Source organism: Synchiropus splendidus, chromosome 4, assembly GCF_027744825.2.
Source record: "Synchiropus splendidus isolate RoL2022-P1 chromosome 4, RoL_Sspl_1.0, whole genome shotgun sequence".
NCBI lineage: Eukaryota > Metazoa > Chordata > Actinopteri > Syngnathiformes > Callionymidae > Synchiropus > Synchiropus splendidus.
This window is the reverse complement of record NC_071337.1, coordinates 12,016,492-12,030,049: the sequence shown is the minus strand read 5'-3', so window position 1 is coordinate 12,030,049 and position 13,558 is coordinate 12,016,492. Positions and strand designations below refer to the sequence as shown.

The window sequence follows — 13,558 nt, the reverse complement described above, 5'->3', positions numbered from 1 at the left end:
GCGAGATTTCAAGGACGAGCTTCTCCGTGGTGAGGCAGAATCCTTACTTCAGTGGCTATGGGGTAGACTTGTTATTTTGATGTGTATCGATGAAAGAAAAATCGCTGTCGATTTTTTAAATCCTGATGTGTGTGGTGTTTCCCCCTTTAAGGGATGACATTACCGTGAACTATATTTAATGAGTGCTTGCAAGAAGACTATATCCTCATGTTTATTTTTCAAATCTACTCCACTGAACCTCACACAGAGTGGTCCAAGGAACAGATCAGATTGTGAATGATTGATGTTTTCTTGTTGCAACAAGCATATGCTTTCAATATGTTGGTTAATTCAGTGAGAGGGAGGTTCCTATCAGTCACGGCAGAAAAATAAAGTCCTGTCCATTTGCATCCTGGCAAAGTATCTGGGTTAAAATGCAGATATTTGACATGTCTTCTTGCCGCTAACAACAGAGACTGGCTCCTCTGATGTGTAGCTGACGTTGGTGCAGCCGACCATCGGATGAAAACAAGTAAGCGCTTTTTAAGAGTCCGTCAACACACATTTTACTGAGATCTATTCGGCTCCTCAGACCGTGACTGTACTAGATCTGTGTTATGAAGTGATGTAGAAATAAAGGAATCTTTTGTTTTGGTAAAGGGCTATGATCTTGACCCGTAGAGAAAATAGTGTTATATCGTTCAGCAGTTCCATTTGATCTTCATGCACTTGTTGTAGTAGTCCTATAAATGAATGTAAATGTTTTGGGGTTTTTTTTGTTTTGTTTTTATGAGAGAACAGGTTAAATTCAACAATCTTTCGGCAGTCAGTTAGAAGCCTGTCCACCCATTCTGTTTGATTTTATATTGCACTTTGTTGAATGTAAGTGTTGTTTGTGATGATGTTATGGATTTGTATTTATTTTCGAATATTTATTTATATAAGTCAAACACACAATCATAGCCATATATTGCAAGTTAGACCTGAGAAATAAGTGGGACTGCAAGTGGGAGTATAACGGCACTTTATGTTTAACACTGAAAGCACTGCTTATGCATTCAGGTGCCTCGGATGGAATGGGAAACAAGATATAGTTGAGTATCCACACATGGCTTTGTTTTGTTGCGAAGCGGAAGAAATACAATGCAATGTACGGATGATGTGATTCTGGAATAAGTCATGTGCTTGAGCGCCACAGGAGGTACTTTCTTCCTGCGGTGATAAAACTCTACAATTCATCCTGTAAAATTTACTGCAAAAGATTGGAATTTGTTATTAATCTGTTATATGTTATAATATATCTTATTAATCTGTTATATGTTATTAATCTGTTTTTATTTTTTGCACATTGTACATAGCTCGCCTCTATCTCTATTTTTTTCTCAGTATTTTGTTGTTTACAGAGACTGTTAAGTTACAAACAAAATTTCCCTCTTCGGGATTAATAAAGTTTTTCTGATTCTGTTTGGAAAGGGTGGACAACAACACGCAATTGAAATGAAAATTTTAGTAAAAATGTATTTAGTGTGATTATCATTTGAAAAGACATCAAATACAGAAGCTACCGTCCTGGTCCTGTACAATGGAGTTCAATGTGGTCAAGCCAAGATGACATGAGAAGTTGAATAGAGTCCAGTCCGGACAAATCCAGGGTCAGAAGGTTTCAGTCTCCCGTTAACATACAGTACACACACGCCATGACGTAGACGAGCGCGCTGGCACGTGTCGCACAGACCAGAAATCACTCCCCTTCCTACTCCAGCCGCCCCCCCTCCCCCCGTCTCCCTCAGCTCCTCCCATCTCACGGAGCGCAGCTAAAGGCAGCAGAGCACCATCGCACCTCACAATCAGCAGCAGTCCCCGGATCCTGGAGTCGCGGGGGAGGCGCGAGCATCTTCAACGGTAAGGCTCGCGAGCGATGCGGCATTCAATAACACCGTCCCTGGCCTTTTAAACGTCCAAATTCCAGGCGCTGTCTGTGAATCGACACTGATATCGGTCGTGCGCTGCCTTTGTCGAAGTAACGCCGCATGTTCTCCTAAAGAATTGAGCTTAGAGAGACAAGTGTGACCAGCTAACGGCCGCCCGTTGGAGAGCTCGAGACTCGCGGTGGAACCCGGGTGTCCTCCACACCCGCAGCCCGACGTGTCTTTTCTTTATAATGAGACTGAAAGGTGTCAGTTGTCGTGTAGGAAATGTGTGAAACATACTTTTTTGGTTCTCCGTGAATGATTGGATTCGTATCTGACTGCACGCAAACGCGTCATCGGCGCGTTGGACTTGCGCTGAACGCGAACTGGCCGCGGAACGCGCGGCACTGAGAAGGTGAAGTCCCTGGGATTTGGACGGTTAGGACTCGCTCCTGTCCTCTGCCCCTCCACATGCGACTGACAGAAGCCTGAAGTCCCGGAGCAGCAGGTCCATTTCCCCGCCTCTGAGTAAAAATAGCGTGGTGTGTGTGTGTGTGTGTGCGTGTGTGTCAGCTTAGTCGCGGACAAACACACACACACACACACACACACACACACACACACACACTGGCTTGCATGATGTTCCGGCTACATATCTGCGCTTTATGTGGGTCAATAAGTTGAGCGTGACACCTGTTTGTTGTTCATGACATAACGTTTTCAAGTCTTCTTCTTTGTTGAGGAGCACAACAGCTGTGTGGGGAGATGACGCTCAGGACACCCAAGTGACATGTTGTGCGATGACAGGACTTCTGCATTCACACACTACTGACAGCACTCGGGACCACAAGTCGGTGGTTTGGTGACACTTTGGCGTGATTTGACAAAATCTGGCTTCATATGAAACGTGACACAGCTGAATAACATCTCGACTTTTTTTTTGTGCCCAACATGAAACTTAGAAAAAAAAGTCATGCTTGGACTTTATACAAAATAGTATTTTTAGTTATTAGTGTAAAAATACATTTGGCTATTGAATATTGGAATTTTAATTCAACAGCAAAGTTGTCACGCACATGTCTGAGAGCACTTCCTGTGCAAGTCAGGTGGCGCTTTGGCAAGTCATCTCTATTTTCTCATGAACCAAATATTGTGATGGGTGATTTAATCTGATGGGTATTACCTGCACACGCCAGGCTGGAACGTCCAAGTTTGAATTTTGAAAGAGAAAGCGTTTGATCAATCGTCTCTGCTTCAAGAAGATCAGTTCTTCTGTAGTTAGTCTGAGTTTCAGAACACTCCTCAGCACTGAAGCAGGGGCAACTTCTACTGACTTCCTTTTCGCTTCCTGATAAGTCTGAGGCTGTTTGATGTCTGCACCTGTGGTAAACAAACCCCGGCTCTCTGCTTCAGGTTGTCAGATATTTACTGTTTTGAATGGGTATCTCTATTGAGGAAACTATCAATATTAGTCCATTGAGTTCATCACTGGGCTGCTGTTTATGAGTCAGAAGATTCTGTTTACTCCAAATGCTGTTTATGATTATGAGTAAAGGTTGAAAAGTTTTAATGAGGCGTCGTTGCTTATGTTTCCTTTACTGAAGCTGGACGTAAGAAGAGGGATCTGTCATGGCGTGGAACAAACAAGCCACTAAGGGTGGTTGAAATCCTCTGCCATCACTTGAAAAACCGACGCCTGGCTCTCACTGAATCATTTCCGAGTGAGATCAGAGATGAGAGAGAGGAAACATGAAAGTCCCTTAACTGCAGCTTCTGGGACTGGGAGGCAAAATGGAGCAGTATTTGAGAGATGGAAGGATTCTTTTTTTTTTTTTTTCTTTAAATGAGAGCAAACCAGACATGAGAGCGTATATAAATGTGGACATATAAATGGAGGAGCATCAGTCCCAAGGAAGCAGTGATCAGTGTGTGCATCTCTATGATTACAGGCTGGAAGGAGATGGTTTAGAAATGTGCCAAGATCTTCCTTGTTAAGCAGGAGGATGATGTTCACCGTCCCAGCTCACCTCGGTCTTCAGCTGCTCTTACTGTCGCTCGATTCTCAACATTTAGATTCAGTGTTTGAGTGAATGTATTATCAGGAGGACCCAAGTAGTTTAGATGTCATGGGAATTAAATTAAAAATGAACAGCTGTTTGGATTTTATTCCAGTAAACAAGGTCATGGTCTTCCAAAAGGATGGTGTTGGTCCAACCACCATGTTTGTCATGTGACAAACAATGGTGATGCTAGCTCCAACCGTTCTAGTGTTGTTCAATATAATAGTTTGGGGCTGACAAAGATCGTGTGTAGAAGCCGCTGGGATGTTCTCCGTGTCGCTGTCGCGGGGGCCCGACTGACTTGGCTGCAGAAGAAAGGTGTCCTGGTGAGTAAGTAGCTCTGAGGCTGGAGGCTTCAGCAAGAGCAGCAGATGGATGATGATGTAGCTGGTGCTGGCGCTCTCTGCCTCCCGCCGCCATCCGTCACGCACTAATGATCGTGTCACACCTTCTCCCCGGGCGGCCGGCCGCTTCTGCAACGCTCAGCTCAAAAACTGGTTGCTCCGCTCAAATCCCTTTCTCACGGCCGCCTGCTGCAAAGCCTGCAGACACTTTCTGCCGCAATCCTCTCTGTCGCTAATTCTTCACATCTCTGTTCCCCAATCCTCACCCCTCAAGTCCCCGCAGACTGCTCCCCCATCCCTCTCTATCCGCCGTTCCCCTCAACTCGTACATCTTCTTTTCTTATATGGTACATCAGTGGTGGGTTCCGTTTCCTGCTGTGAGATTGTTCCTCGAAATCCTCTTCGCCACCAGACTTCTACGAACATCTGCTGCGCTTTGATGTGCTTCTAGGGAAGAACGTAGAAACCTTCAAAGGGGTTGGTCAGTGATGCTACATAAAGCTGAGAACCGTCTTGAGGAGACTTAAGTCTTATCTGGCATCAGATTTGGCCACTAGTGACCTCTTGGTAGACAAGTCACCTGACTTGGAACTGGGCTGTGAACTAATATTAAATCTACATCTCTCACTGCTGATGTCAAGTATTTAGTGAGAAAATGTTTTCTTCACGTCAAACTGATGGACAACGAGCCACTTCATGTACATCCCCAAGGTCCCGCAATGCACTGCAACAGTACCTGGCACCCAAATATTTCAGGCAGGTTAAGTTAAACATGGTGTGTTTTAAAGAGTCAACAACTACTCACCTGAATCAATATCAACAATGGCACATGGATGGTGACATTTGAGGACAACCAAATTGGGGAGTGATAGTTCCTAGTTAAAGTCAGGGTTTTCTGCAAAAGAAAAAAAAAAAAAGAAAGAAATAGTCAAGGATTGTGTGGGAACATGTGTGTCAGGTCTCGTTCTTTCACTTTCATCTTGGTGCTAAATTGCGGATGTGTAGCACGGTGTGTGAGAAGTAGGTTCCGTGCCTGAGCGATTTGTAGCTTCCTTCTAGCTAAACACAGAGGTGTCGGCGGGGGGCAGTTGTTGTCAAGCCAGCCGCCTCGACTGTATAGCACTGCGGGAAACCCTCAGAGAAAACGTTTTACTGAGTAACTGACGTCGCTAAAATGTGGTACAAAAAACTGCAATCCAGTACTGCCAGTATCAGTAGTTTTGTTCTGTCAATATACCTAGAAAATGTTCAGCAAATTTGTTTTAATAATTTAATTATATTTATATGAAGGAGGTGGCATGAGAAGGGAGCGCATGTTTGGTGTTATTGCCTGAGAGTTAGAACAAATGCAGTTTGTTTGGCTGCAGGAAAAGACACATTCAGTCATTGTCTTTATAGTTTTCGAACACTGAAATTGTCCTCCGCTGAATGATGACAAATAACAGATTCTACCGGTGTCATTAAAATATAGATGTATTGTTAATGACTCGGTTGTGTGTGTGTGAGAAGTTGATTCATATTCCGCGTCATTACAGTGAGATTGGCACGTCTGCTCTACACACAATGAATCTGTTGTCAGTGCGTGTCTTTTTTTCAGGCTAGAATGGCATGTAAACGCCACTTGCAGCTTTTTGCCGAGCGCTATTATCTCCAGTGGAGTGTTAAATAACCATGTTAGGGGACTCGGCATCCACTGAGCTCATTATTCTGTCTCAGGTGTGGCGGGAAAAAGCGTCCCCTTGAGCGACATCTAACAGTGGAATCTGTCCCCGGTGAACGCAGTTGGCGCTTTTGGGAAGATGGTTGAATGCCACTTCCTCTTGTGCGTCAGTGTGGGCCTTTTGTACCCGGAGATATTCTAACCACTGGGGTCAAAGACTCAGCTTGGCATTCTTGAAATATCAGTGCTGGCAGATCAGATGATACCTCCAACAGCTGCTGTTTCTAAGAAAAACTTGGGGACACACACACCAGACATGCGTTTACATGAGACTCACACATGTCAAAACACTAGCAGACGCCACATCCAGGCGCAGGTTGGACAGGCAATCTTACAGTAACAGATTTAAGACCTCAATTAACATTCAAGTGCGGATGGAGCTTAACACACACACACAGATATATACTGCCACACACACACACACACACGCAGCTTGATGTTATTTACAGAAGCTTTCATCCTCGACCAACTGTTTGATATCGGAGGGTCAGCCCGGTGGCCAGACGGCTCTTTGTAGCGGTCTAGATGGAGACGTAAGGCGAGTCCTTTCATGCGTCAGTGAAGGCCCGGGACAAGTGGACGGTCAGAGGCTCCGCCATGTCTCACATGCTTCTCACCGACTGTGAATGTTGGCTGGGAGTTGTGGCCGTTGCAGTTCTGACCGATTTGTCGCAGGCTGCCGATGCTTGTCCGACTGGTCAGCTTACTTACAAACGTGGAGCTTTTCATGGCCTGTCTGGGTCAAACCTGCTCCTGGCAAAGCAAGACTGGGATCAACACTTGTTGTTTATGACGGAGTCAGCGCTTTATTTATGACCCCCGAGTGTGTTTATCCTCTCGTGAGTGACATCTTGCTGTATCATAGTGATTTCTTTTCACACGTTGCGGGTCATTTTCATCGCTGATGGCAGCAAGAGGTTGCGCAGTCTATAAATCTATTGATGGATTTGAAGTGTGGTTATGGTTTCTCACATCATTTTGATATAAAAAAAAAATCTTGTTTTTAAACTGACTTCTGTCATTTGAGTTGTGTGTGAAACCAGTAGTGCGTCACGGGGTGAATCAAAGGTCAAAACGCACCGCGACTTATAAGCCACGGTTTTAATTCCTCAAAAGAAAAACGCTTCAAATGGTGCCCATGTTTTTGGGGTCCTATTTCACCCTTGATGATGTTGCCCGGATTCATTTCTGCTTCTCGTCAAATTCGACTAATGACGCTCATTCCTGTGGTGAAAGAAAGTCTTGATTAACTCTGGCGCGGTCACCATAGTGACGGTGTGCGCGGCTCAATCTGGTGATGCACGGTTGCCAGATTTGATACTGTGTGTGTGTGGGGGGACTTACATGTTTGTCCCTTCTCTATTCAAATCTCTGCAGGATATTTCCCATTAAAGAGTGTGACTGAAGAGTTCCAGCTGAGGCGAGAGGCTTTATTGTGTTTCCCGCCGCCCCGTGGGATCATGGGATATACGAAGGCATCGCTCACCTGTGTTGCTTTTCTGTAAACTCATTTAGATAGGTGGGGATGACACACACACACACACACACACATTTGTCTTCCTATCTTAGTGAGGTCCGTCATGGACATAACCCTTTCCCCAGCCTCTCACCCTAAACCTAACCATCTAAAACAAATAGCTAAACAATACCTTTACTCTTAACCAAAATGAAACCCATTTATAACAACTAGCTATTTTGTAGTTATAACCCTCAAAATGAGGCTTTGCAAGGGGAGGACCGGGCCAAAAAGTCCTCACTCTGTTGAATAAAAACTCACTAAGATACAAGTACAACAACACTCACGTGCAACAATTGTATCTATCCTTGTGGGGACCTCTCATAATGCTGTCCATCTCACCATGTACCATCCAAAGCAAATGGATATATCACCCTGTTATTTTGACTTTCTCATCCTGAAATTGAGGCTTGGGCTTGTGGGGACCAGCAAAAAATGTCCAGAAAGTCCCCAGTCCCCACAAGGGTAGCTTTACAAGTACACACATATACAGGTACAAATGATCCTTAACATCTCTAATGCCATGCTGCATGCTCCCACTCAGATAGAGGATGGAAGCGATCGTAGGAAGTGACCAGGAAGAGCCGCGGTGTGAGTCGTCCTCCTGCTCCCCTCCACCGTGTTCCTCCCTCGGCAGCAGCAAGAAGGAGGAGACCGGCTCCACTGACGGCAAGAAGGTGGAGCTGCAGGTAGGAGAGAAAAGTTTCAGCACAGCAGCTTTGGCGCACCGCATGAATAATATACCGCCGGAAGATTACGCAACCTCCGCTAACGTCCCTTCATGTGTTGTGTCGCAGAAACACTGTGACCAGATGCAACCAAAGACAAAAGTAAAGGTGAGTCAAGTCCTTTTACATGGTCAGCCTGGGATTATTGAGCTGTAATATATATGTGTGTGTGTGTGTGCCTCCAGCATAGAGCAAAGTTGATGCGCAGTTCAGCTGTGTGTGAGGATTATCACCCACTTGAAGAACAACAGGTACTTTTGCTTCCTTTCTCATGTTTTATGGCCGGATGCATCTGACTCCTCTGTTGTCACCCTCCCAGAATGATGTCACTTTGTCATCTAACTGCCATGACAACCAGAGAGCTTCCTGCGAGGAGGGAGAACAGGAGCAGAGTAGGGATCCAAAGACAAACTCTCTGTCCAAAGGTGCCCTTTTTTTGTTTTGTTTTTTCTGAAGCGATTCAACTGGATCCTCTTGTCAAGTGTTGTTACCCGGTCACACAGAGTCCAGCGTGGAGTATACGGATTCCACCGGCATCGATCTGGATCAGTTCATCGTGGAGACCCTCAACAGCAACCCCAGAGACCGGATGATGCTGCTGAAGCTGGAGCAGGACATGATAGACTTCATCAAAGGCGACAGGTATCACCCACTGTGCTGTTATGAAAACAGCATTTTAAAACCTCCACCTTTTTTAAAAGGTGTCATTACCTCTGTCAGTAGTTTTGATTTTATTATTGTAGAGTTGATTCAGTGTTACATTGTTGTTTACATTTTCAATGTCTGGCAGTTATTCCCCTTCAATGTAATAACACTTTTAATGGGGGGAAAAAACAATTGATATCTGACCTTTATAACATGGTAATAATTCTCAAATAATATAACATTCCATCATTTTTTTCTACATGTTTATAAAAAACAAACCTTCACTCCTAGACTTTTATCATTCAGTTTTCCTTCCCATAAAGTAGATGGTGTTGGTAGGAATGAGCACCCGGGTGGTCTCACTCTAACTGGCCGCCACTGGTGTCTAGCGAGACCCACTTTCAATATGACTAAACTGAAAGAAAACAAACCCAGTGGAGGGTGACTGGCTCATCAATGAAGGGTTACAATACCAAAAGTGACCCACTCCTCTTCCTCTGTTCTTATTTTAGCCCTTTCAAAAAGTTCCGCCACATGTCGTCCTACCACCGCATGCTCGTCCATCGGGTCGCCGCCTACTTTGGGATGGAGCACAATGTGGACCACACGGGAAAGTCTGTCATCATCAACTGCACCAGCAGCACGCGCATGTGAGCTCGCCCTCGAGTGCGAAGAGTCCGAGTCGGAAAACACTTGCCTTGAGCTATAACTCTTGTTTGTCTCAGACCTGAGCAGCGCTTTTTGGACAAAGTGCACAAAGACAAGATGGCCGAGATCCAGCAGTGGAAATCCATTTTGAAGAGAAACAACAGCCTTGAGGAGCAGGTCTGGCTCCCCAGGACCTTCTCTTACTTCCGCTGCTCACTCGCTAACCGGCATGTCGACATGCTCTGCCCCACAGAGTCGACTGCACAAATTTCGGGAGAAGCCAAGCAAGTCACTTGAGGAGCGGGAGGAGGAATACCAAAGAGCGCGGGATCTAATTTTTAAATCGGAGGTACGAGAGCAACAGGAAGAAGCACCTACAGTAAGCGTTACCTGAGAGCAAGTCACTGGCTACTGAATCATGAGCTGAAATCCTTCATAGACGCTCGTGGAATGTTAGCACACGGTTGATCATCAAAGTTTTTAGGTATTTCAAGGATAAACTTTCTTCATTCAGTGTGAAAACGTGGTTTAGAAAAAAATGTTTTTATCTTCATACTATTGTAGTTTTCTCAGCAGACTGTCAAAAATGAAAGTCACTCAGTCAACGTAAAATGTGCAGTTATTTTCTTGCAAAAATATACCTAAAAACTACATTATTTCACAGCCTTTTTTTAAATGTATATTCTTCTCCTCCTCTGCAGATGTGCACGCAGGAGAACTCGCAGGCTCAAAGCAGGTGACCTTGCCTGCGGGCTCTTTCTTCCAATCCATTTCAGTGAACTCTATTTGGATTGAAAAAAAATTAATATATGTATGTATATATGTGCGTGCGCAGTGGGAGCAGGGCTGTGGAGGAGTGTAATCCATATGCTGATGCAGATGCTGCCCAGAGGAGGCGACAGATATTCAGGTAGGACATTCATCATCCTGACCTGGTCTGCATGGCTCCCGCTGACCGTGATGAATAAGACAATTGTTGGTGGGCTGCGAGCGGAACTGGTGGAGTAGCTCACCACCAGCGTTATTAATTGTTAGTTGAGTAGATCGTCCTGTATAAGTGGTGCGAGCATGTGCTGTGTAAAGTCTGTGATATTAAACAATAGTTGGTCTAGTTGTTTGAAGTAGCATACCAGCCTCACTTGTCATCCTGCAGCCTGAGTTAAAGACTGCTCCATTAACACTTTTGAATTTTCATGAATTTTATGTGAGAACTTTTAAACGATTGATCAATTCGAATAATACAGAGAAGTCCTGTTCAAAGTTTTCTTCAAGAGTTAAATATTAAAGTCTGATTTTAATTCCAAAACTTTTAGATTTTTTTTTTTACTGAGTTCTACCTCCAATGTAAGTTTCCGTTTGAAACCACAGGGGGAGCCGTGGCAGCTCAGGCTCCAGCTGGACAGGCAGCAGCGGCCAGAGCAGCACAGATACCGACTGTTGCTATACCAACGATATCCGACCTTGGAGCAGCACCGACTCGGATTCTTCCTTCCAGTGGCCAAGCCCCGCCCCCAAACCGAGACAGCCTGCTGCTCACAGCTGGGATGCTCGAAGTGCAGGTGAGTGTATATTTGTTTTTGTTTTTTTAAACTCACCTCTGCGTGAAAGGTGATTTGTACTCCCTGTTGGATTTCATCTGGCATACGAATGTCACCCGGGATTCTTCACACCAAAGCTGCTAATTTAAAACAACACCTCCAGTCGTTGGGGATGAGTCTCCTGTGTGTGTGTGTGTGTGTGTGTGTGTGTGTGTGTGTGTGTGTGTGTGTGTGTGTGTGTGTGTGTGTGTGTGTGTGTGAGCTCATGTGGGGGCGGCTTGTTAACACACTCATCCAGAACAGGTGTCTGCACATGACCTGCATCGAGTCGCTCCTCTCCAGCGTTCCAGTCGCCCTGGGCAATGAAAGTTTTTGGTGCTAGCTAGTGAGGCTTCATGAAACAGTGTCCTCATTTTCAGAGCTCAGAAGGTGGCACTCTTGGTTTAGACATGATGTTAGGTTTCATTGAAATAGCAGCTCAAAGCCAAAGATTTTAGAGCAGAGTGCGCCATCTAGTGGACTCTGAAAATGAGGACACTGTTTCACAATGCTTCACTAGTGCGACAATCTAACAAGTCATGGGGAATTCCCTGCTGAACTTGCCCCAGCATCATTATAACAACTGTTGGTTTGCGAGGTGACGTCAGACTCGCCCTTCTCTGTTCGGTGCACAGGCTCCATCTCTCTGTACAGCGTGAGCGCCCCCTGCCCTCATCCGGCCTCCCCTTCCATCATGGAGGAGCCTGCTCCCAACTTCATCATGGAGAACGGGATCCCGCCAGGAAGCATTCTCATGAATCCTCACACAGGTAGGCCACATGGCCGTCCCAGTCCACGCTCAAGTCTGAACCTGTGGCCTGTGCAGGGCAGCCTTTCTTGAACCCGGACGGAAGCCCAGTGGTGTACAACCCGCCCTGTGAGCAGCCAGTCAGGAGCCAGACTCAGCAGGTAGGAGGACGTCATCCACGATGGTGCTGTGCTTCTCATTTTCCACGTGTCTCTCAGGTGATTCAGTACCCGCCTGTGCCGTACACCGCGCCACAGATGTTGCCTGTCGCTTCCTCTCAGTCGTACGCCACAGTACGTACCACTGTGTGTGGGGGGGGGGGCTTTGTTGCATGTGCCCACACTGACTGCAAAACCTCCTGCAGATGGAAGAGCTGTCGTCGCAGTTCAGTCATGTGACGGTCAACTGTCAGTCACAAGGAGACGCGGCAACCCAGTACCCAGGAAATCAGCATTACGTCTATGCAGCACCCCCCGCCCCGCCCCCTCCGCCTAATCCCCCCAGCTTCTGCCAGCCCTCACCGCAGGTAACCACTCTCACACACACACATCATAGTTTCACTGTCTCTTCAATAAAGTGGTCTGAAATGTTTCCCGTCAGGTGCCTGTCTATTTCTACAGCCAGTATTCTACCTCAAGTCAGCTGCCCTGCAGAAATGTCTCACCCTCTCACAGCCAAACACAACCAGCAGGTAGGCGTGTCCCCTGTCTGTCTGTGTGTGTGTGTGTGAGGATGTGACGGTGGCAGTAGAGGAGGGGGCCGTTACACTGTCAGAGATGTAGTCTGAGGGTCTCACAGTGAACCGGTCTCTTTTCCTGCTGCTTCTCTTCATCGCAGAGCTCAACATGCAGAATTTCTCAGAACGTTAGCAACTACGTTTATGGCGGTTCATACTGTCATGTGTGCACAGCAGGTTACACTCCAGTGGGGGGGCTGAAGCAGCCGTCCCAGCCTGTGCTGGGAGCGTTCCCCGCCATGACTGCGCCGCAGTGTAGCATGATTCAGGTAAACCACAAAGAAAGTCGACTCCATAGCGCTGCTTCACGGCGACTTTCTCCTCCCCAGCTGATCTGATTTGTCCCTTTCTTCCGTGCAGGGAGGCGTCTCTGTGTCGTACCCCCAAAGCAAGGTCGTGGCAGGCGGCGAGCCGGGTTACTGCTGTGTGGTGCCCCCGCCAGCCCACCACGGCACCTGTCAACCCCCCAGCTGCAGCAGCCACGGTGTGCCAGTGTGGGGCGCCACCCAGTACTGATGCGTCACTCCCCATTATTTCCACAGGTTTTATTTCTGAGCATGTGCCACATGCATCAATGTTTCACTGTACCAAAGCATAGTATATATAAATATATAAATATATATCATATTGCACAGTTTATATACCAAAATGGAGATTTTATATTGAATTATATATTGTGTTTTAGGAAATGCACTGTGTGAGAATAAACTGCTGTGGCTCTGCTGACGGTCACCAAGTTTCACTTTGGCTCCTGATTCTTTGCCGCGTGTCCTTTTTGACTTCAGTCGTAAGTTTGACCTTAACACCGGAATTATTTCATCATTCGCTTCCACGAGCTTTTCAGGAATAGCTTCATCACTTCCACGTGACTTTGGCGCCCCCTGCTGCATTGTATTCTCGCTACACTGTCGGAATCGATGCAGGTTTCTTCTGGCCACTGCGGTTCC

The 13,558-nt window shown here is 46.2% G+C and overlaps 1 protein-coding gene across 6 annotated transcripts; it reads left to right on the top strand.

Moving 5' to 3' along the window:
- The first annotated feature begins 1,781 nt into the window (after positions 1-1,781).
- arpp21 (cAMP-regulated phosphoprotein, 21) lies at positions 1,782-13,339 on the top strand. Of its 6 annotated transcripts, XM_053863994.1 has the most exons (20): positions 1,782-1,881; positions 7,391-7,532; positions 8,074-8,218; positions 8,327-8,365; positions 8,443-8,508; positions 8,577-8,682; positions 8,761-8,899; positions 9,415-9,552; positions 9,628-9,727; positions 9,804-9,929; positions 10,252-10,286; positions 10,386-10,460; positions 10,919-11,109; positions 11,763-11,897; positions 11,954-12,036; positions 12,094-12,168; positions 12,240-12,401; positions 12,476-12,566; positions 12,786-12,880; positions 12,972-13,339. In XM_053863994.1, exons 3-20 carry the CDS (start codon positions 8,081-8,083, stop codon positions 13,125-13,127), a joined length of 1,950 nt encoding a protein of 649 aa, XP_053719969.1. In that variant the 5' UTR covers positions 1,782-1,881; positions 7,391-7,532; positions 8,074-8,080; the 3' UTR covers positions 13,128-13,339. The 6 variants fall into 6 exon arrangements, with proteins under 6 accessions (XP_053719969.1, XP_053719968.1, XP_053719966.1 ...); XM_053863993.1 differs by having other exon boundaries at positions 9,804-9,899; positions 11,954-12,168; XM_053863991.1 differs by having other exon boundaries at positions 11,954-12,168; positions 12,789-12,880.
- The last annotated feature ends 219 nt before the right edge of the window (positions 13,340-13,558 follow it).

What these genes read in the sequence shown, in the direction of transcription:
- arpp21 (XM_053863988.1), top strand. Translation starts at nt 8,081, where the DNA reads ATGGAAGCGATCGTAGGAAGTGACCAGGAAGAGCCGCGGTGTGAGTCG. An exon ending in AACCAAAGACAAAAGTAAAG is followed by an intron (nt 8,366 to 8,442) that starts GTGAGTCAAGTC and finishes GTGTGCCTCCAG; the next exon opens with CATAGAGCAAAGTTGATGCG. An exon ending in TGCACCAGCAGCACGCGCAT is followed by an intron (nt 9,553 to 9,627) that starts GTGAGCTCGCCC and finishes TGTTTGTCTCAG; the next exon opens with ACCTGAGCAGCGCTTTTTGG.